Source organism: Schistocerca americana, chromosome X (assembly GCF_021461395.2).
Source record: "Schistocerca americana isolate TAMUIC-IGC-003095 chromosome X, iqSchAmer2.1, whole genome shotgun sequence".
Classification (NCBI taxonomy): domain Eukaryota; kingdom Metazoa; phylum Arthropoda; class Insecta; order Orthoptera; family Acrididae; genus Schistocerca; species Schistocerca americana.
In genome coordinates, this window is record NC_060130.1 from 587,989,074 (window position 1) to 588,012,949 (window position 23,876).

At 39.4% G+C, this 23,876-nt stretch overlaps 1 protein-coding gene across 1 annotated transcript in view; it reads left to right on the plus strand.

Moving 5' to 3' along the window:
• The first annotated feature begins 218 nt into the window (after positions 1-218).
• LOC124555727 (ras-related protein Rab-9B) overlaps positions 219-23,876 on the plus strand; it is a 50,675-nt gene continuing 27,017 nt past the window's right edge. The window contains exons 1-2 of the mRNA XM_047129744.1: positions 219-276; positions 450-748. Coding sequence (XP_046985700.1) covers positions 536-748 — 213 coding nt within the window. The 5' untranslated portion in view covers positions 219-276; positions 450-535. The remainder of the gene's footprint in view (positions 277-449; positions 749-23,876) is intronic.

The window sequence follows — 23,876 nt, forward strand, 5'->3', positions numbered from 1 at the left end:
TTAAAAGACAATCTTCTGATTACGTTTTGGGAAGTAACGAAGTAAGTAAAAATGCATCTACAGGTATTAGATATAGACCACGTTTCTCGTTAGCGCTGCAATTCGTAGTTCTATAGTCATCAGAAGGAAATATAACTGTAACATGAAAGACACAGCACATTGTATATGCAGTGGGTCGCGACTTGCATTTGCTTGTGCATAACATCTTTGTGTCGCACTTTTGACAATAGTCTGAAGTTGGTATCAGAAGTTGTTTAAGGAATGGTGGGGTGTGTGGTACGTTGGGAAAGATATTAAATATATGTAGCTGCAGTTTGTTTGTAGCATATTTACGATAATAATTAAAAACAGTGGACGACAGTCATCGGCAGATGCTGCGATTGACGCGGTCGATATTAACACAAATGAACTACCTGAATTGTTGCAACTTCATGCATTCTGTGTTTCAGATGCAGTATGTGTTTTGGGGCCATACATAGCCATCACCGACAATTTGACATCTGACAGAGTGATTGTGATATTATTTACATATCTAATGGCAGGGAATACATTCCAAGGACGACACTCTCGCCAGCCAAGCAAAAACACGCTTCTGAAAGTAGTTATACTTGGTGATGGAGGAGTTGGAAAGTCGTGTCTTATGAATAGATTTGTTAGCAATCATTTTGATGAACATTCTTTCCATACAATTGGAGTAGAATTTCTTAATAAGGATATAGAAATAAATGGAGAAATGTACACACTACAGGTGAGCGCAGTGATCATAATTGTTGTTATTAAGTGAAAATGTGTCTGTTTGCGCGCTCTATTCCCATGTAAGATCTAATATTGCAGTGATGTCAGAAGTAAACGCTAAAATGGTGAGAACTGAGACATATTACAATTCAGTGAAAGTTACGGGTGTTACATTTTCAGCCTTATTACTGAAACATTGTGAGTTTAATTCAATATTCTGACGGTGCTACCTCGTTATTGTAATATGCTCAAATTCTCATACGCATATGAACAAATATTTTACTCAATATAATACAAATATGGTGTTCATTTATTTGTATTTCTCTGATGCTACCGTAAATAGTCTGCACATACTCTATAGGACAAGTATGGCTTGATTGCGTATTGATAACATAATAATGTAAACAAATAACGGGATAGAAAGCAATAAGTGTGGTTTAGAATGTCATATCATTTGCAATAGGTGTGTTTCGGAATGTCAGATCATTTGCACCAGTTATCACTTCCTCCATTTGAGGCTCAAAAAACTTAAAACAGGGTAGAAGCAGTGATCAACCAGGTGCTGTTTCAGTTTTGCTTTAATCATAGGTAAATTTGGTATCTGCTTCAAACAGGATGATGTTGGTTATACATCGGAATATGATATACTCTTCCTTTACAAATATTTGTAATTGTCCTATTATCAGTTTATTGTAATTTTTTTGGCTACCAATTCTGTGTGTTCACCAGCTATGGCTGGAGATCAATATTACAGTAATATTACCACAGTAAAACGAATGCAATGTTGCTCTGTAAACTGTGATACTAACATTGATGGTGTTTACGTTTTAAAGTGAAGAACTAGATTACACTGCCCTTACAATAAAAACACAATCATAAACTAAACTCTAGAACATATTGTAATTAAATGGCAGAGTTGTCATTACCCTTGGTTGCAGTTGAGGTAGACACTTCTATCACCAGCGAAGAATTTTTCAATACTGTACAAAGGTTCATTAATTAACACAGAATTATAGTTCTAAATTACTCTATTGTTCAGTGAATATCCTTAGGTAGTGCAGTAAATAATTTTAGGGCACTGTTGGAAAACTGTTTTGTGTCGTTCTTAATGAGCATCTTGGCCTACCTATAGTGTCATTATTGAGTTTGTTGTGTTGATGAATCTCATTTCTCTTCCTGTATATCTAATGAATTATTTATCTTAGTGTGGATCAGGTAGTTGATGAACATATTTTGGCTGAAATCACTCAGAACTAATCTGAAAAAAATAGTGTACAGTGGTGAGTTTTGTTGCTTGTGGTACAGTGATCCTCATTGCTTCCTTTTGCAACAAAAACACGTTCTTACAGTCTACAACGTAGCCTCACAGCAGCAGTCCATAGCTGGTATGGCTGTGGAATATTATAGTACACTGTTAGTAGATACTGTTTGATCTTGTACTTTTTAGTTTCCTCAAGAGATACATGACCTGTGAAAGTTTGGACCATACTTGTTTAGTGTGCTGTTGCCAGTTTAACTTTGTATAAATGGAAAATTCCGTATGTTTAACAGCTGCTCTATCACCGAGTGCTCCGTTATCACTGAGGCTGCATGCTGTCCTCTGTATTTTGTCTTCATTAGTTTTCATCTGTTTGGAATAAACCAGGGCTTTTGCTTGTTGAACAGCCTGAACAACACACTCCCCTTTTGAGAACACTGTTGTGTCATCTGCAAATTGCAAAGTGTGCCCATTACAGCTTATGTTGTTAATGAAAACCAAGATCAACAGAGGTCTTATTACGTACCTGTATGGTACGTATGTTGTGTTAGTTCTTTCCACTTCAGGATGGTTTGTGCATTGATACAATCTATTATTCAGGTAGGATTGAAGAGTTTGCAAAACAGTGCCCCCAGTACCGTATGATTTTGACTTGCTGAGCATGGCCTTACATCGAACTGTTTAGTAAGAGAACAAAGTACCAGTACTGTATACTTATCATCTTCAAAACCCTGATTTATATTTGTTAATTAAGTCAAGTGCTCTTGTTGTCATTCACTTGCCCTTTCGAAGGTTGTGCTCTACATCATAAAAAAAGGTGACATGTAGTGTATGCTTCTGCTTAGTATCATATGAGTGAAAATCACAGTTATGCTTGAAGATTTTTTTTTTAAGGATCTTCCTTTTTTGAAGATCAGTTCTTCATGAGAGTATAAATAATGCAGGGACAGTGTATTAATCCTTTTAAATATTGGTCTACAGGAGTCTCTCTGTTTTGCTTTTTTTTTTGTAATTCTGACAGTGTTTTTATGTAGTCTAAATCTTTTTGCTGCTAACTATTGAGTTCTCTCAAAAGATATTTCCGTACATCAATAGTGATTGGATAATGTGATGGTACAGTGTTGCCTCTGTTGCACGGCTTTATTTTGTTTGAGACCTCTTACAGCATTTGTGTGGGTGTTTATTAAATAACATCTTCTATACACTGCTGAAACTGTTTTTCCATCAATGCCAAAAAGTGGTTTTGCAGGGTGTAGTTTCTGCGGAATGTGAAAATTTACTGTCACTGTTTTTCAGACTCTATTATAATTCCATTTGTTTCCGGTGGACTGTCATCACATATACCGTAAAGTATGAAATCTAAACTAGAGTGTAGTATTTGACCTCACCCCAAAATCTTAGTTGTGGTGACACTGGCATGCAGTGTGAAACCTTTACATACTGCTTTGCACTTCTTTTCATTATTTTCAAGATATCAGTTTACTATGATTGTAGCATATGTGCACTACAAGTTGTAGCAATTATGTTGGAATTGATTGTGTTAATGGCATTTTGGGTAAGTCAGTCAATAATAATGTACAAAGATTGCACAGTAGGAAGAATGTGTGCTCCTCTTAATTAGATTTTCAGTCATGCTCCAAACTACTCCCACCATATATTAATTCACAGGGCAAGTTTATAGTTTGTTTTCTTCCTCCTCTTTTATTGAGCTTAGTGCTTGTTGCCTAATTTTGTCAGTGAGACTGTCACTATTAGCAAAAAGCAGCCTATCTCTCTCTATTACTTTGCACTAGCTGTTTCCTGAGAGATTTTTAGGCAATGTTTTAAATCTGATAACCTGGTGGGTTTGTGCTTTTCTAGATTATCGTAACCCAGTTTTCTATGAATGGCTAGTTGGTTTAGTTGCATGAAGGTAGAGCTGCTATATTGGATATGCTAATGTTGTTACCACCAGTGTGTTTGTTTTTTCTAGTATACATGACAAATGCAAGTAATGAGGAATTTTTGTGGCTACAGAATGATGAAATAAATGGTGACTGTGTTACTCATGTAGTGATTTTATGAAGGTCTAGATTGTTTTTAAAGTAGTCAGTTCCATGTCATACAAATTTCATCCTATATGTCTACCAGTCCTCAAATGTAATGGAACTGATTGTGTTCAGAAGTCATACAAGTGCAGATTATCATGTGAAATATGTCTTGGTGTATCTAGTGCTATTCAGTTATCTCCTCTTGCAATTGTGGCAGATGAGTTAGTAATTCTCATTCACTGTAACAGCCAGAACTTATTGATCTCTCGTAGATTCCAAGCATTGTCTTTTTGAACCCTCTAAACCACTATGTTATTGTCAAGGTTGGGAGAACATCCTGAATGTGTTGGAGAGTGGCTATGACTGAGGCATCTTCCACTAAACATTTCGTTACCTTATTGTCCAAGGTATACATATGAGCTTCTATGGAACTTTGGACAGTAGGAGAAAGGTGGTTGCAGATTGTTGGGCTGTAGGGTTTCTCCAATGACTGAATTAGTATGAGCATTGTCCATAAAGGATAAAATTGTGAACTGAAAACCAATCTGGAATGACCTTTGAATCTGCCAGGAAGTTTTACGGGTTGATCCTATGAAGGTACTAGTCCTTCTTTCATAATGAGGTTGATATTTGTAGACTGTTACAGGATTTCCACTATCCTCTGAAACATTGTCTCTTTCTGCAGAAAGTTGTTGGCTGTGGGATTAGATAATCTAACCAAGATGTAAAAATTTCTGTTGCCTCCTGCTCCAACCTGAACTAATGCTTGGTCTCTGTTGACCCCTGTGTCAATGAGATATTGATTTACTACCGATGTTCCTCCCCTTTTCCAAATAACTGACATGACTAATTACTTTGTTGAAATGTGAAAACAAATTTTTACTTTGATTTAAGAATACATATATGGGAACACATAAGCAAGGAAGCCAGTTTTTGAGAAGATACAGTAATATTTACTGATTTCTGTATGCTTTTTTTAATATGGGAATAGAGAGGCTTGTTAGTCTGGTGAGTCACTGTGAAGCTGTAGACTGGAAGTTTCAAGGTTGCCTGCCTCTCTCTCTCTCTATCTGCGTGTGTGTGTGTGTGTGTGTGTGTGTGTGTGTGTGTGTGTGTGTGTGTGTGTTTTATGCATGGCATTTCTCTGGCCATTTGAAAAATATATCATGATATAGCTTCCATGATGAACTGTGTGGACCAAGGAATAACTGGTTGCATGAGCTGGTTCACAAGTTTGAGAAATCAAGGCTATACATGACCTAAAAACAGCCATGCCTAGTAAAGCAGGATACTATTGAAACAATCATGTAATGAGTGACAACTTCATTATTTACACAGTAGAACATGAACAATTTGAAAAGATTGTATCAGAATTATTTGAATAAACTTTCTAATGACACTGCTACCAGTACATTTACTACTTAAAATTGTTGGATTGAGATATGTGGGAATTAGTTAATTTTGGGGCTCATGAAAATAATCTTTGGTCATGAGTTCATATTTCTAAAAGCAATAATCTGACATTTGATTTCAGTGTAACAAATTGTAACAATGTGTGAAGTAAGTCTTGGAGCTAATTTTTGCATTTCAGTGCTTGCTTCAGTGTGGCACATGGACTGGTGAGCAGACTTTTTAGTTCACTGGAGACTCATTACATTGCAATTGCTTCATACAATATCAATCTTGCATTAGCAGGAGTTTGAGGAATAAAGTGCTCCTGTGGAGTGCATCGTTGTATGTTGCCAGTGGTAATTTGCTGCAACTATAATACTGATCTGCTGGGAAGAATGTTAGCAGTTACCACTGAAAAGTGTATGCCTTGGTTTTGGAGTCTTTAGAGTGGAATATATATATATATAAACTTAGTTCATACTTATTCAGATATTTGTTAAATCATAATAAAAAAAATTAGTTACCTGGCATCAGATGAACTGACAAGATTAATTTTGTGGGTATCATGTCACTTATATTTTTAACCGAAGTAACTTCATATTTGTAGAGCACATTTCTTGTAGTTAAGATTTAATAAAGTTTACAAACCAGCCCTGTGTAATGAGCAGACCTCAGTTTATTGATAGAATACTAGGGAAATGCAATCAGTCTACAAAGGAGATAGCTTGGAAATCACTTGTGCAACCCATCCTAGAATATTGTTCAAACATTAGGAACTCGTACCAGATAGGACTAGCACAAGATACTGACCATATACAAAGAAGTGCAGCATGAGTGGTCACAGGTTCATTTGACCTGCAGGAGAGAGTCACTGAGATTTTGAAAGAATTGAAATGGCAGATTCATGAAGGTAGACAAAAACTGTCTCAAGAAAATCTGCTAATAAAGTTAAGATATGATGAGTTTAGTAATATACTGCAACCCATTTTGTATTGCTGCCGTAGGTATCTTAACTACAAGATGAAACTGATTACAGCATTCACAGAGGCATTTAAGCAGTCATTTTTTCCCCTGTTCCGTATGTTGATGGAATGGCAAAAGCCCTAATAAATAGTGCAGTGACACATACCCTCTGCCATGTACTTCACAGCGGTTCGTAGAGTATAGATGTAGATGTAGAATGAGCAAAATGGCGGTGTGTAATGTGTAGAGTGTGGTGGGGCCAAGTTAGATGTATAGATTTTATTGCCCTTTTTTTCCCCTAACAGATAACACTATTCCAAAGGAAACTACACTCACACAATAGGTTGTGAGAGATAATTGATATAAATATAAGTGGTGAATCACCAGACATTGAACAAAGTTTTCTCAGATTTGAGCAGTGTTGCACAGTTCATGGATGTATTTCAGTCTCATTTCATAAAACAAATGTCTTTCATTTGCATACTTCTATGTAACTGATTACTCCAAAGAATTCTGTTCAGTTGTCTAATGGTAGAGTGATATTTTACTCCTTAAACTGAAGCCACACTGCAACTTGGACTACAATGTTACAAGAACCTAATTATTCGGTACATAGCAGACAATATGATGGTACAGTTGTATTTGAATTTGACATTGACATAGTGTGTTGGAGACATGCACTTACCAGCAGTGTAATTTACAGCTGGCTGCACTATGCCAGGAATGCAATCGTGGCAAAGTGTATTCAGCCGGCACAATGTAAAATTGTTTATGTCCTACAAGAACAATCCTTACCACATCTGTATTAATTTCTGGTAACTGATAAAAGCAAGTGCTTCATCAATCGACTTTGTATGGGCCTAAAAACAGTGTCGCATAAGCAAAAACTTTCCACTATGTTTAAAATATAAAGTATTTGTTCAAATTACTGCGCATTTTAATCAATTGCTGTCATGCCTGACTCTGACATTACTAATGAATACACATTTTCTCTCTCTCTCTCTCTCTCTCTCTCTGTCTGTCTGTCTCTGTGTGTGTGTGTGTGTGTGTGTGTGTGTGTGTTTATTTACTGATTTATTAGTACTAGAAGAGGACTGATTTCAATTTACTGATCTTCTATATTATTATCCATCGCTGTCTGTCCCCCCCCTACCTCCCAGTGGTGGATTTGGTCTTGGACTATAATTTATTGATTATAAATTGCAGGTTAAAACTGAAGAAATTGCTGAAAGGTAGTTGTTTAAGGAGATGGGGAAAGGAACACAGTAGGAGACGAATGGGTAACATTGAGAGATAAAATGCCAAAGGCGGCAGAAGGTAAAAAAGATAGTCATAGTAGAAATCTTCTATAACAAGGGAGATATCGAATTTAATTGATGGAAGGAGAAAATGTAACAATGTGCAGCACATAAAGAATAAGAGAATACATATCTAGAAAAACAGGTTGACTGGAAGTGGAAAATGGCAAAGCATGGATGGCTAGACAAGAAATGCCGGGCTGTAGAAGTGCACATAAATAGGAGAAGATAGATGCTGCCTATAGGGAAATTAAAGAATCCTTTGAAGACAAGAGTAGTATCTATATGAATATTAATACCTCGGATGACAAGCCCTTACGGTGAAAAGAGTCAAAAGCTGAAAGGTGGGAGGAGTATGTGGGTGGTATATATAAGGAATACAAATTTGAGGACAGTACTATAGAATGGGAGGATTAAGTAGAGGAATATGGGCCATATGATACTGCAAGAAGAATTTGACAGAGCACTTAAATCCCAAGTTGAAATATGGCTTGTTCAGTAGATGACATTGTTTCAGAATTAGTGACGTTGTTGGGAAGCCAATGGTGACAAAAATATTTCACCTGGTACGTAAAATATGAGACAGGTGAAATACTGTATCTGAAGAAGAATGTAATAATTCCTTTCCCAAAGAAGGCAGGTGCTCACACTTGAATTATTTACATAAGAATCGGGGGGGGGGCTGGTAGAACTATCTCCAGTAACATCAGTTTTTCTTCCAGTGAAATGTAGGAACATGTGAAGCAATATTCAGCCTACTATTCATCTTAGAATATAGGTTGAGGAAAGTTCGCCACTTTACCTCAGAGAATGTGTCCCGCAGTCAGAGACAAAACATCATGGAAGAGTTTTATACATTGATCGTGGCCTATCAGACCTGAAGTTTGAAGACAATATTGGCTGTGAAAGCCTACCTTGTATGATCTACATTCATGATATTTACAGATTTAAAGAGCTTTCGACAGTTCTGACTGCAATGCATCCTGTGAAATTTTGAAAGGACCAGGGATAAAATAGAGATAGCTAAAAGTTATATACTACTTGTGAACAAAACAGACTGATGTTACTAAAAGCGAAGGACATGGAAGGGTAGTAGTAGTTGGGAAGGGAGGGAGACAGGATTATAGCCTGTCGCCGATGTTATTCAGTCTATACATTGAGCAAGCAGTAAAGGTAATGAAGAAGAAATTTGGAATAAAACCAAAGTTCAGGGAGAAGAAATAAAACTTTGAGGTTTGCTGATGACATAATTCTGTTAGAGACTGCAGAGGATTTGGAAGAGCAGTTGAACAGAATGGATAGTATTTTGAAAAGATATGACAATATGAAAATCAGCACAAGCGAAATAAGGGCAGTCAAATTAAATGATGCCATGGACATTAGATTAGCAAATGAGAGGGTAAAGTAGTTAGATGAGTTTTGCTGTTTGAGCAGCAAAATAACATGATGTTTGAAATAGGGAGGATGTAAAATGCAAGAAAGACAACCATAAATCAGACCTATACTCCAAGGGTAATTTGAGAGAATAAGATTGAATTTGGGATTGGCACACGTCACTTCTTTAGACTTATAGCAACATAAGATAGTGTAGATACAGATCAATTATATAATGCCCTGGCTGAATTTGGAGTCCCTAGAAAATTAGTAAGGGTTGTGGGAATGACAATGTGAGAAACAGGAATTAGCGTAAGAACAGGAAGAATGCTTTCCGATACAGTACATATTGAAAGTGGAACAAGAGAGGGAGATGCACTCCTGCTTCTTTTCCGTGCTTCCCCGGAGAAATTAGAGTGAGGTTTTTTGAACAGGGGGATGATCTTCCATGAATCATTGCAGATATTCACTCGTGCAGATGACATAAATATAGTGGAGAGAACCCAAAAGGCAGTGGATGAGACATTTAGTGCCCTTGAACAGGTTAGCAGGAATATGGGCTTAAACATCAGCCAGCAGGAAACAAAATACATGATTGCCAAAAAGACATGCAAGGAGAACATGCTGGCTCAATAATGGTGGGAAACTATACCTCTTGAGAGAGATGAGCAGTTCAAGTATCTGGGTTCAACAATTATATATTCTAATGACATTTCCTATGAGATCAGAGATTACTAGTGGCCAGTAGAGCCTTAGTTGCTCTAAAGAGACTTATCAAGGCTTCTGACCTGTACCAAGTTACTCATCTACAAAACACTTTTAAGATCAATCTTTACACTTGTCTCCCAAACTTGGGCTTGACAGCAAAAGACATTGAAATGCAGAACACATTCGATGAATAATTGACCCAGTTTGTGAAAGAGGAATTTGGAGGAAAAGGTACAATCATGAGTTGTACATCATTTATAGAGAGTCACCTATCAGAAGAATATTGAAATCTTACAGGTTGAGGTGGATTGGGCATGTAACACTTATCAGTGATGCAAAGCTACCCAAAAAAGGTATTACAAGGAAATCCAGGAGGACAGAGAGGGCCTGGTCAACTGAGAATTAGACATTGAAGTGGAGTCATTGAGGATTTCCAGAAAATTAATTATAGAAATTGGAGAGCTGTAGCAATGGATTGAGATAAATGGTGGAAAATTGTTGAAGAGGGCAAGGCTCACAATGAGCTGTAGAGCCACAAAAGAGGTAGTAGTGCTGATGACATTGTAATTCTGTTAGAAATGGCAAGAGACTTAGAAGAGCAGCTGAATGGAATGAATAGTGCCTCGAAAGAAGGATGAAAGATGAACAATAGCAAAAGCAGACAAAGGTAATTGAATGTAGACAAATTCAAATCAGGCAATGCTGAGGACATGAGATTAGGAAATGCAGACAGCGAAAACAGTAGATGAGTTTTTGCTATATGGCCAGCAAAATAACTGACAATATTTGAAGTAGTGATGACGTAAAATGCAGGCTGGCAATAGCGTTTCTAAAGAAGATAAATTTTGTTGATTTTGAATTTGAACCTTAATGATAGGAAGTCTTTCTTGAAAGTACTTGCCAGGGGTGTAGTCTTCTGCAGAAGGTAATTTGGATGACAAACAGCTCAGATGAGAAGCAAATAGAAGCTTTTGACATCTGGTGCCACAGAAAACTGCTGAATATTATGTGGGTACATTGAATAACTAATGAAAATGTACTGAATTGAAGTGGAAGGAAAAAAATTATGGCACAACTCGACTAGAAAAATGGATTGGTTGGTACGACACATGCTAGGGCATGAAAGAAGTGTCAGTTTGGTGATGGACGGAAGTGTGGGGCTAAAAAAAAAGTAGAAGAAAGAGAGACAAGGCTTTAGTAAAATTAGGAAATGCAAAGAGGTGTTGGTTGCAGTAGTTATGCAGGAACGGGACTTTCACGGAATGTACTAGTGGTTATGCAGGAATAGGGTATGCACAGAACATACAAATGTGGAGAGTATCAGACCAGTTTCTCACTGAAGATTACAATCACCCTGTAATACGCATCCTCTCATGAACCATGGACCTTGCCGTTGGTGGGGAGGCTCGTGTGCCTCAGCGATACAGATAGCCGTACCTTAGATGCCACCACAACGGAGCGGTATCTGTTGAGAGGCCAGACAAACATGTGGTTCCTGAAGAGGGGCAGCAGCTTTGTCGTACTTTACAGGGGCAACAGTCTGCATGATTGGCTGATCTGACCTTGTAACGTCAACCAAAACAGCCTTGCTGTGCTGGTACAGTAAATGGCTGAAAGCAAGGGGAAATTACAGCCGTAATTTTTCTTGAGGACGTGCAACTCTACTGTATGGTTAAATGATGATGGTGTCCTTTTGGGTAAAATATTCTGGAGGTAAAATAGTCTCCCATTCGGATCTCTGGCCGGGGACTGCTCAGGAGGTTGGCGTAATCAGGATAAACAAAATTGCATTCTATGGATTAGAGCGTGCAATGTGTTAGATCCCTTAATCAGGTAGGTAGGTTAGGAAATTTAAAAAGGGAAATGGATGGGTTGAAGTTAGATATAGTGGGCATTAGTGAAGTTCGGTGGCAGAAGGGACAGGAAACGTGGTGACGTGAATACAGGGTTATAAATACAGTCAAATCGGAGTAATGCAGGAGAGGATTTACTAATAAATAAGTAAATAGGAATGCGAGTAGGTCACTACAAACAGCATAGTGAACGCATTATCATAGCAGAGATAGACACGAAGCCCACTGGTACCACAATAGCACAAGTTTACATGCTAACTAGCTTCACAGATGATGAAGAGATTGAAGTAATGTCGGATGGAATAAAAGAAATTAGTCAAATAGTTAAAGGAGATCAAACTTTAATTGTGATGGGGCACTGGAAGTCAATTGTTAGAAAATGAAGAGAACAAAAAATAGTAGGCGGATATGGACTGGGGGAAAGGAATGACAGAGGAAGCTGTGTGGTAGAATTTTGCACAGAGCAAATTTAATCGTCACTAACACCTGGTTTAAGAATCACAAAAGAAGGCTTGTATATGTGGAAGAGACATGGAGACACTGGAAGGTTTCAGATTGATTATATAATGGTTAGACAGAGATTTAGGAACCAAATTCTAAATTGTAAGACATTTCCGGGGGCAAGTGTGGACTCTGACCACTATTTATTGATAATGAATTGTAGATTAAAACTGAAGAAATTGGGAAAAAAATGTAGGAAATTAAGGATATGGGACCTGGATAAGTTGAAAGAACCAGAGGTTGATGAGACTTTCAGGGGGAGTGTCGTGCAACAGTTGACTAGAGTAGGGGAAAGAAATACAGTAGAATATGAATGGGTAGCTTTAAGAGATGAAATAGTGAAGGCAGCAGAGGATCAAATAGGAAAAAAGACAAGGCCTAGTAGAAATCCTTGGATAACACAAGAGATATTGAATTTAATTTACAAAAGGAGAAAATTTAAAAATGAAGCAGGTGAAAGGGAATACAAATGTTTAAGATCGATAGGAAGTGCAAAGTTGCTAAGCAGGAATAGATAGAGAACAAATGTATGTAGGTGAAGATGAAATGGGAGATTCAACACTGCAAGAATAATTTCACAGAGTGCTGAAAGACCTAAGTTGAAACTAGGCTCCAGGGGTAGACGACATTCTGCCAGAACTACTGGTAGCCTTAGGAGAGCTAGTCACAACAACACTATTCCATCTGGTGTGCAAGATGTGTGAGACAGATGAATACCCTCGGACTTCAAGAAGAATGTAATAATGTCAATTCCAAAGAATGGACTTTGCTGGTGGGTGCGAAAATTACCTAACTATCAGTTAAGTTCTAGTACCTTCAACCGCGGAAGTTGAACATGCGCCAGAACAAATGGACGTGGTCAGCCCATAGAGGGCTCCGCCTCCGCGGCGGCTATTCTGCACAGCGGCTCTTGCACAGCGAGGGCGCCACCGCTACACCACGTGCAGACAGCGGCCAATAGCCGCTCCCTCCGGTTTCGTATATAGGGACCCAGTCTGCCCTAGTCCAGTCAGTCCGGTACTGGCCCTGGATTTCGTTTCTATCTCGGCGGTACTGCATTCTGGTCGTTGCGTGTTGTTGACATTTGCCTGGCTCTGGTTCCGAGTGGATTTACTGTTGGTGTTTGGTGTTGTGGTTTCCACAAGTCTCCGTTGTTTATCTCTTCCTTGTTGTGTCAGTCATAGTCGGTTGTTGTCAGTTGTCGTTCGTCTGTCGTCCGACTCGTCCTTGTGTTTACCCGGTGGTGCGTGCTCCACCGCCGGCGGCTTCCCCGCCTGGCGGCTCCGATCCGCAGCCCAAGGTGTTCCCGCAGTTGGTTTTGATTACTACATAAGCTGTGGCTGCAAAATACTTGCACACACTCTTTAAAGAAGACTGAAAAAACTATTAAAGCCAACCTCTGGGCATATCAATTTGGATTCCGGAGAAATGTTAGAACATGCGAGACAATACTCACTTTACAACTTATCTTAGAAGATACGATAACTATAGGCAAACCTACATTTATAACGTTTGTAGACTTAGAGAGAGCTTTTAACAGTGTTGACTGGACTACTGTCTCTGAAACTGTGAAGGTAGCTTGTGTAAAATACTTCAACTTGTACAGAAACCAGATGGCAGTTACAAGAGTTAAGGGGCAGGAAAGGGAGGCAGTGATTGGAAATGGAGTGGGATGGGATTGTAACCTGCCCTCAATGTTTTTCTATCTGTTCATTGAGCAAGCAGTAGAGGAAAAAAAGAAAAAATATGGAGTAGGAATTAAAGTCAAGAGAGAAGAAATAGAAACATTGAGGTTTGACAATGACAGTGTAAGTCTGTCAGACAGCAGAGGACTTGGAAGAGCAGCCGAACAGACTGGACTGTCTCTTGAAAGGAGGGTATAAGATGAATGTAAACAAAAGCAAAACACTTTTAATGGAATATAGTCAAATTAAATCAGGTGATGCTAAGGGAAACAGATTAGGAAATGAGAAACTGGAAGTAGTAGAAGAGTTTCGCTATTTGGGCGGCAAACTGACTGATGGTGGCTGAAGTAGAGAGGATATAAAATGTAGACTGGCAATGGTAAGAAAAGCATTTCTGAAGAAGAGAAAGTTGTTTACATTGAATGTAAATTTAAGTCGTAGGAAGCCTTTTCTGAAGGTATTTGTCTGGAGAGTAACCATGTATGGAAGTGAAACATTGACGATAAATGGGTTGGATAAAAAGAGAATAGAAGCTTTCGAAATGTGGTGCTACAGAAGAATGCTGAAGATTAGATGGCTCAATCATGTAGCTAATGAGGAAGTAATGAACAGAATTTGGGAGACAAGAAGTTTGTGGCAAACGTGGCTAGAAGAAGGGATTGGTTGATAGGACACATTCTGAGGCATCAGTGGATTACCAATATAGTATTGGAGGGATGTGTGCGTGTGTGTGTGTGTGTGTGTGTGTGTGTGTGTGTGTGTGTGTGTGTGTGAGAGAGAGAGAGAGAGAGAGAGAGAGAGAGAGAGAGAGAGAGAGAGAGAGAGAGAGAAGGGGGTGGGGGAGGTGGGGAGTAAAAGTCATAGAGGGAGACCAAGAGATGAATACATGAAGCAGATTCAGAAAGAAGTAGGTTGCAGTAGTCATTCGGAGATGTAGAGGCTTGCGCAGATAGAGTGGCATGGAGAGCTGCATCAAACCAGTCTTCGGTCTGAAGACAACAACAACATAACAACAGTAAGCAACAATAATAACAAATGTTTGAAGATGCGAATCTCAGTAGTCATTTCTCACAGAATGGAACAGAATTTGCGGTGCAAGTTTGTTTATAATGGGTGGTTAGTGGATACTTTCCTTTTATATGAAAATTTTGTGTGGTGAAGGCTCATGGCATTATTGTATGTTGTGCTTGTTTACAACACCATTTCACTGGTGAGAATATAGGTGTAGAAATAAGTAATGTACTTTTTTGGCAGTTTTCAACCATGTTTACTGGTGTGACCACTGGAGATTTGCAATTTACTTGCAGTGGAGAAGAATAAACTTTGAGAACAGTATGAACCTGTGCTGACAGCATATCAGATACGATCATTTTTCTTAACAGTCTGTGCACTAGAAAAAACATTTACTTTGGGCTTTAGTGCTAACTATAATGACTAAACTAATGGGAACCTTGTTCAGTGAAACAATAACATTTCAAAATGTGCTTGATATCACAGATTTTTAAATTATTTTGCAGATATATTGCTACAATTAAGTGCTTATATATCTTGGAGTATACATATGGAACAATTTGAAGTGGAACTACCATATAAAATTAATCATAGGAAAGGCAGGTGCCAAATTGGGAATGAAGGAATCCTCAAGAAATGTATGCCACTCATAAAGGATGTAATTTACAAAATCCTCATTTGGCCAGTTTTTATAGTATTTCTGCTCATCCTGTGGCCCTCAACACAAAGAATTAGTGGAGGAAATAGGGAAGGTTCAAAGAAGAGTAGCATGTCTCATCACTGCTCTAGTTAGCAAGATACAGCGATGCTGATCCAATCCAGTTGTAGCTGCTAAGAGAGGCATTGTGCATTACATTGTGGTTTACTGTCACACTCCTAAGCGTGTCTCTCAACATGACAATCATAGTAAAATTGGCTCAGAAAGTAGCATATATTTACATCTAATACATCCTCTGCAAATTACAGTAAACTGCGCTGCAGAGGGTTCCTTTCCATTCCAATCATGTATGAAGATATGAGAGAGTGCATCTGTGCATGCTGTAATTAGTCTATCTCATCTCCACGATGCGGCCCCCAGGGGCTCACAACTTTTTGTGAGTGTGTGTGATGAGCACTGACGTACTACTTCATTTCCTGTGGAGCTATCATGCACTCTGATTACCATATTTACTCGAAAACAAGCCGCACCTGAAAAATGAGACTCGAAATCGAGGAAAAAAAAATTTTCCCGAATCTAAGCCGCACCTGAAATTTGAGACTCGAAATTCGAGGGGAGAGTAAAGTTTTAGGCTGCACGTCCAAATCAAAACAAAGTTGGTCCATTGTAATATGAGACACAATTTAGGTCGAATGAATGACGATACAGCTACAGTAGTTTGGTTCGAGTCGTAAGCTTAGCAGTTAAGCTTTACCAGGTAGCTATTGCTATGCGTCAGGCGCTCTGTCCGTATTTATACGGGTACCCTTCCTTTTTCACGTGCTTCGTCTGGTTTGAATTGTTGGCTTATTTTCTTTGATCTGATAAGTGTCGTTCTCTTTGTTATAGGTGTTTACGTCACACTAAGCTGAAAATGCATTACTGTACTGTATCGTGCATTTGTTTCTCGCATGGTGATAATGAGTGTTTACGGCTTGTCGCTGCCCGCGGCACGGCTTGCTTTTGTAGGCGCTACCGCTGCTTACAATTAAAAAAAAAAAAAAAAAAAAGAGAGGAATCGTCTCATTAGCGAAATGATGGCAAGAGACTGCCATTTGTTGTTACTTACACTGTTGCTTTCTTTGATAATGATCAACAAGAACCAAATAATAGATAGCATATGATAGAAGACATTCTGAACCAGAGTTTAGCAAAAATTTTTCTCCATTTGAAAATCTTTGCAGGCGCCTCTTTAGTATATTACATTCTGCACAGAAATTAGAGTCATTTTAGATTTAAAAATCTAGTCAACTGCCGTGCTTCATTTCTGACTGTATCACTATTAGGCATAAGAATAATATGAATATAAACATGACATGATATGTATGTTCTTCAGCGTTTGCTGTTGTCTCACTCTAGTTTCATAGTTTATTAGGCAGACAGGAATTAAATGAGATAGCAGCAAACACGAAACAATACATGGCAAAATGTTTATATGTGTATTATTCTTATGGTGAAGAGAATACTGCATATGATTCACAATTCATAAAAGTTCCTATTAGCAACCATCTCTTCTCACAGGTAGGAAAAAATTCAGAACGTAGAGTTGGCCATATTGAAAAACACCCCAAATAGTCTTGCCAGTCGGATTTTCATAGTAGATTGAAATGCTGCTACATTCGAAGATGAACAATACGGAATTTGTATTTACTTCATTGGATAATGTATGAAAATGCAGTGGTCGAAACTCAGGGTGGAGAAAAAAAAGCTCGTCTTCCACCTTTTTTTTTAAATTTCTTTATTGACACAGAGGTTTTGGCGCCAGTATTTATCTTTGTGCCTACAAAGCATGCCCGTGTAGCGCTACATGTATTCGACGGCAGAAGTTGGTTGTGGAAAGATCTACCAACATTTTTCAGAACTTCTGCTTGCTTTGCGCTCGATTCTAAGCCGCAGGCGGTTTTTTAGATTACAAAAACCGGAAAAAAGTGCGGCTTAGATTCGAGTAAATACGGTATATCTTTTCTCAGACTTATTCTCTAGGAAAGTTTCCCTGCTCATAAGCTAGCTTTCTTGTAGGATGTTGTTTACGGCTTTTCTCACTTTGTTCCCTTTATTTTGCACCACACTTTTCAGTTAACTTATGTTAGGTCCCCTTATTTGGGTTTTTTCCACCTTTTCAAATTTTTTTACAGCTTGTGCAGGCAATGCAGGAAAGGTTGTCCAGTACCCAGCATGGTCGGCAGTTCATGCCGAGGTGTCACCTCCCTGTATGTGCTGAGTAGTGGTTGCATGTCTGTTTGGGAACACTGTGACTGCAAGCACTGGCCATCACATTTGGTGGTGTTTGCTGTCTCTGGATGGCACCTGTGAAGAGAACCTTCCTTTAGGGTAGATGGCGTCATGGTGGATATTTGATGTTATGAAACAACTAGTGTTATCAGCTGGTGGCAATGGTGCTCAGGCAGTCTCTTTAGATAGACTGCAATTCAGTGCTGATCATTATGATCCTAGGAACTTTGCGTTCTTAGCCACACCATGGAAGAAAAACAAAACCAAGTGACTTGCAGACGATTATTCCCCCTCATTTCCTGGTTTGCACGTGGGCAGATGGAGTATCCTTTCTCTCTGCTAAGCCGCTGTTATTTGCGGAGAATAGGAAGTATGTATTTAGCAATCTGCCTTCCCTTTGTCAAGTATGAAGTAATTCCATCGTAATTAACATGGAAGATCCCACACAGTCTTGGGCATTACTCTTTTGTAGACATTCTTGTGATGTATCTGTTACCATGACCTCTATAAGAACATAAACATGGTGCATAATGCTGCAGACTGATGGAGCCCTATGCAAACACATGAAGTGTGCGGATCCACTTTGTACGGCATGTGCACCAATGCCTGACTGCCAGACAATAAAGTTGACCCCTTGCTTTTGAGGGGGATTCACTTTTAGATGAGGTCAAAGTAGTGGTTTACTGCTGCAGTGCAAAGCCATATATCTTACCGTCGATGGTGTGTTTTTAATGACAGTGCTTTGGGCATATGCCTCCCCAGTGTACATATGATCCTATTTTGCGAAAATTCACTGTGTATGCTACCACCTGTCTGTGCCAAATGTGGGAATGACCACCCTCTCCAGTCACGTGATGTGCTGTCCTACCCAAGAAATGCAAAGTTCAGGACCTGATAGTCACCACTTGCCTTTCATATTTTGAAACTTGGTAAAAATATGATAATTTCTGTCCTGTCTCAGTAATATCAACTTCCACCACTACTGTAGTCAGGTTGTCAGCAGTGCCAGGTGTATTTATTCCCTCTACATTGGCCTTCAGTAATCGTGCAAACAAACTTGAACTTGGAGCCAATAGGACCACCTGCTTCATGGTTCCTGTAGTGCCGTATCTGGGAACCATTTCCTGTAGCTGATTGGGGAAACAGCAGTCTCTTCTGGTTTCTCCTAGTGACAGGGCTCCCTTTCAGGAACCCTCTCCTCCAAAACCTACAGACCAGCAACCTCATACCAGTCAGTTGCTGAAGGAAGCACAGATTGTTCGTCTCGAGGCTGCCTGCTCTTCTTCCTTTCCTACACTCACTGTGGATAAGTCTTCACAAGATTCTAGACTGCCAAAAGTTGTGAAAGAGAAAAAGCAGAAATCTCGAGAGACTGCTACTCCGATGAGATACAACTTCGAACAAATGTTCATTGATGTTGTTAGACCCCACTGGTGACACAGTGATCCTGGGGAGTAACCTGCCCTTCTGACCCCTTCAGACATAACCAGGACACCCTCCACATGGTAATTCAGTGGAAGTGCAACAGATATTACTGTCGCCTGCCAGAACTACAACTGCTGCTTTCCTCCTGTTCTGTGATCTGCATTGCTCTTCAAGAAACACACTGCACTGATGACCATTATCCAGATCTTAGAGGTTACTATGCATTGTGTTGGAACTATTCTGGCCCCAAGAGAGCATCTGGAGGGATCTGTACAATGAGTAGAGCTCCCTCTGTACCACGTTGGAAGCAACAACAGTTGGACTGCAAACCACCCCAGCAATCACCATCTGTAATTTTTATTTACCTCCAGGCAGGTCACTTTCTTACCTTGAGATTAATCCAACAACTCTTCCACCATTTTCTCCTCCTTTGGGATTTCAGTGCACACCACTCCTCAGAGTTGCCTTCTGATTGACAAGCTTCTTTCCAATCCTGATCTCCCTCTCCTCAATCACTATACTCGTACCCACTTCAGTGTCGCCCATGGCACCTATTTGGCTAATGACCTTATGAACTCTTCCCTCAATGTCAGGGCTTTGCTACAATGGTTGTTGCACGACAATCTTTGTGACAGTGATCATTTGTTGGTGATGCTGTCACTTCCTTGTCACTGCCTGACAGACCATTTACTCTGTCGGGCTTGTCAAAGAGCCAACTGGCACTTGGATATCTCTGCCATCACTTGTGTCCCCTCTGTCACACTGCATCGATGAGGTTGTGAGGTACATCTTTGATGAGATTACCTGTGTTGCTGGAACTAGTTTCCTTATTCTATGGGCCCACTCCAGTGTTAGCCAGTGCTGTGCTGGACAACAGACATTGGAACACCTATTCAGGACCGTAAAAGGCCCCTGCAATGCCTCAAGTGACTTCTTTCACAGACCACACTCTTCACTTTCTAAGTAGCTGCATGCTAAGGCTCTCTGTGTAATTAAACACAGTAAGAAGAAATGCTCCTCCTTGGGAATGTATGCCTTTTCATCCCAGGTGTGTGCTAAGCTCTGTAGTCTAGTGGGCCGCCAAAGATGTCCTGATATCCCGCTTCGTGGTGGTATACTTACTGACACTTTTACTTCTTGCTGAACACCTCGTGACCTGTTTTGTGACTGCATTGGTGTCCTATTCTTACCTGGCTATCTTTCAAATTCAAAAAAGACAAGTTGAGGACATCCCCTTATCTTTGACCCCATCACATCAAATTATATAATGAACCTTTCACTGACTGGCAACTGCTTTAGGCTCTTGGCTTGTCACACAATATTTCCTTAGCCCCTAACGTGATTCATCATCACATGATCCCAAAATCTGAATGTTACTTTTACTTCATCTGTTGATTATCTTAACCATATTTGGCTAGAATGTGTGTTCCCTTTGTAGTGGCTAAATAGTTCTCTCGACCGAATCCATAAACCAGGCTAAAACCCAATGTCCATCAACAGTTACTGACCAGTTAGCCTCATCAGTGTGTTCGCAAACTGTCTGAAAGATTGGTAGCCTGACTACTGTGCTCAGTTCTCGAATCACGGGGCCTTTTGCTCCCTATCTGTGCGGTTTAAAGCTCAATCCAATATTGACCATCTGCTCAGGTGGGAAACAGCAATCCAACGTGCTTTTTCTAAACACCAACACCTCATTACAATCTTTTTTAATGTGCATAAGGCATACAACACAACTTGGCTGGGACTATCATGTACTTAACCTGCATGATGGGGGCTTTTGAGACTCCCTACCAAACTGTATTCAGTAATTCACTCAGCTCTCCACGGGTCCTAGGGAGCAGCATCCCACAGGGATCCATGCTGTTTTTTACACTCTCCTTATAGTTATTAATGACTAGTGGTCTTAGTCCAAACACGTCAACAACATTTGCATTTGATGTAGCTCCCAATCTGTAGCCTTGGCCAAATGTCAACTCCAAGGCACCAATCAGACAGCTGCCAATTGTACCCATTCCCATTATTGCAGTTCTATATCATGAAAATGTGTCATGAGTTTCTGTCGTCTCAGTGTGGTCTGTCCTGGCCAAGAACTGTACTTGGGTACTCAGCACTGGAACGTTGATGCGAAGTCCTGATTTTTGGACTCCTTGTTGATAAAAAGCTGACGTGGCTGCCCCATATTGAACTAAAGACTAGCTGCATGAATTGTTTAACCCACTCCGTTTTGTTGCTCACACCACTTGGTTTGCTGATCACACTACTTTTCCCTATTTTAATCTTCAATGGATGTGCAAGTTTTCATAACATGAGTGGGCACGCGACATACTTTCTGCCCATGCGAAGAATAGCTGTCTTAATGTTACCAAGGTAAACATGTAAGAGTGAAACATAGTTTGATTAAACAATAATAAAATAAATGTGCATAATATGAATTAAAGCACTGTTTAAGTAAACAATAATGAACTAAGCTTCCTTTGTATCATTTGTTGCCACTGACTGGTGTTATCCACAGTAATGACCCACTCGAAGCACAGTTGCATCAGATCCTAGTCAGATGCTTATTCGATTACCCATGATCTTGTAGACATCTGCCTCATTGTGGTGTTGTGCTGCTAGTTCATATTGTTGATAATTTTCTTGCATGGATTATAAATTTTTTTCTGACCTAGCTTGCTGTGTATTTTATATTACTGCATGCTGACTTGGACATATAACAACACAATTTATCACTGAGTTAGCTGAATCAGTAATGAAGGACTGAGTATCGGTTCGCAATTGTGAAACAATGCTGGAACAGTGAAAAACAATTATTCGTGTTTAGCGTACTTCTTACATGGCCGCACCCGCTCAAGGTTTAATGGGTCTAGCTTTTGTTCTGATTGGAATATGGTTGCCAGCTTTATGGCTCAGCAGCACCTTCAGCTATGAAATTGTTGGATGGAGTCCTTCATCGTGGAGTAAGACTGACCAATGGTGCCTTCCAGACTAGTCCTGTAGATAGTCTTGTCATTTATGCAGTCACCATGTGGCTCCGGCCCAATAATCCAAATATCAAATTCCTTTTGCATACAAGGGACCCCATGACCCCACCCTTGGGGTGGGTCTACTCATTGCCGGGACTACTCTGCTGGAACTACTCTGCCGGGACTTCTGCCTAACATCCTTAGAATGTGCTCCTTGTGTTCCCTCTCCCCTCCCATTGGTTAGTATCCAGACTATGATTTAGGTTCAACTTTCCAGTGTGTGTTCCTCTTTGTTCTTCAGAAGTATAGGGGTATTACCATCATTTACACTGGTGGCTGTAAAGCTGTGGGTAGGACGGTCAAGAACAAAGTTTTTTTCTGGGGACGTAGTGTTTTTACTAGAGCTGATAGCCGTTAAAAGAACACTGCTTTACTAGACAGACATCCCTCAACAACATTTTAATTTGTAGTGACTCACTGAGCAGTCTCCAGGCTATTTATTGATGTTACTCTTGTCACCCTGTGATACCTGCTATTCCTGCCCTTCTGACTGACTTTAGTCGTAGTGCCTGCTCTGTTCTCTTTCTCTGGGTCATGAGTCATGTGGGTATCTCAGGGAATGAACTGGCTAGCTGTTCGGCTAGAGAAAAGATTACTTGCCCAACATTCGTTTCAACAATAGGGTATTTGACTGTTCCCTGGAAATCGTATTAAATGATTAACTATGTCATTTTATGCTCCTCATATGTTATTTTTCCTCTTGAATTACCATATGTTTTTATAAAAACAGGAATGAAATTCAAATAATGTAAATACTCGCTAAAATGCTCCATTAGAGTCACGATGTCACTGGCTAGCTCGCTACTTGTAGTTCATGATGCTAATTCACAGTGAAGTCTTGTTTTCGAATTTATGTTTAGGAAAATGAGTTAAAAATGGTGTGTGGTAGAATACTGTACAAATACATCTACAAAAACTCCTGAAAAGTTGGTTTTGAGTGTTCCAGAGAATGAGATGATTCATAAAATGCGGTTGGACTTACTGGCAAATTGCCACTATGTCGACACACAAGTTCACTAACTTAATTAAAAAATGTCTTGCACTATGAAATTAACATGAACTTATCTCCAAGATATGTTCTTCCACTGTTGCGACGAAGGGTAGTGTCATTCAATGAAATTAAGGTCTAAGTTGAAATTGTTGTTTTACCTAACTAATCCACAATTATGTGACAGCTCACTTTTTAAAGGGAATACTGTCGAATTTTATTAGATGATGCCCATAGAGTGCTGGTTCAAATCCAACCCGAAAAAACATTTTAACTTATTTGTGAAATAACGTGACTGTCCTCCCATATAAAAACCAAATTACAATTATAAAATTTCACCACACCAATCAGAAACATAATATTATTGTGTTTTCCATGCCGTTTATGTGCGCTTACATTAGCAATCGCTGTTCTCACATCACGTTCAGAAAGATATTTTCTAGTTAATGTTGCCACACACTTTTTACTTTATTAGAAACCATGTTTTTATCTTCATACTGTCTAGCTATGTCTTTATTGTTTAAACTTCTGCAGTTTCATCGTCCTACATAAAGATGAAGTATGTCTGCTTCAAATGCTAATGTTAGTCTCCACAAACAAACATCACAGCCCTTACATTTGTGTCGCCTCATGTTGTACGCACTTTATATCTCTCCATATAACCTCATCGTCCTACACCTCGTTGTACTGTGAACATATGTTT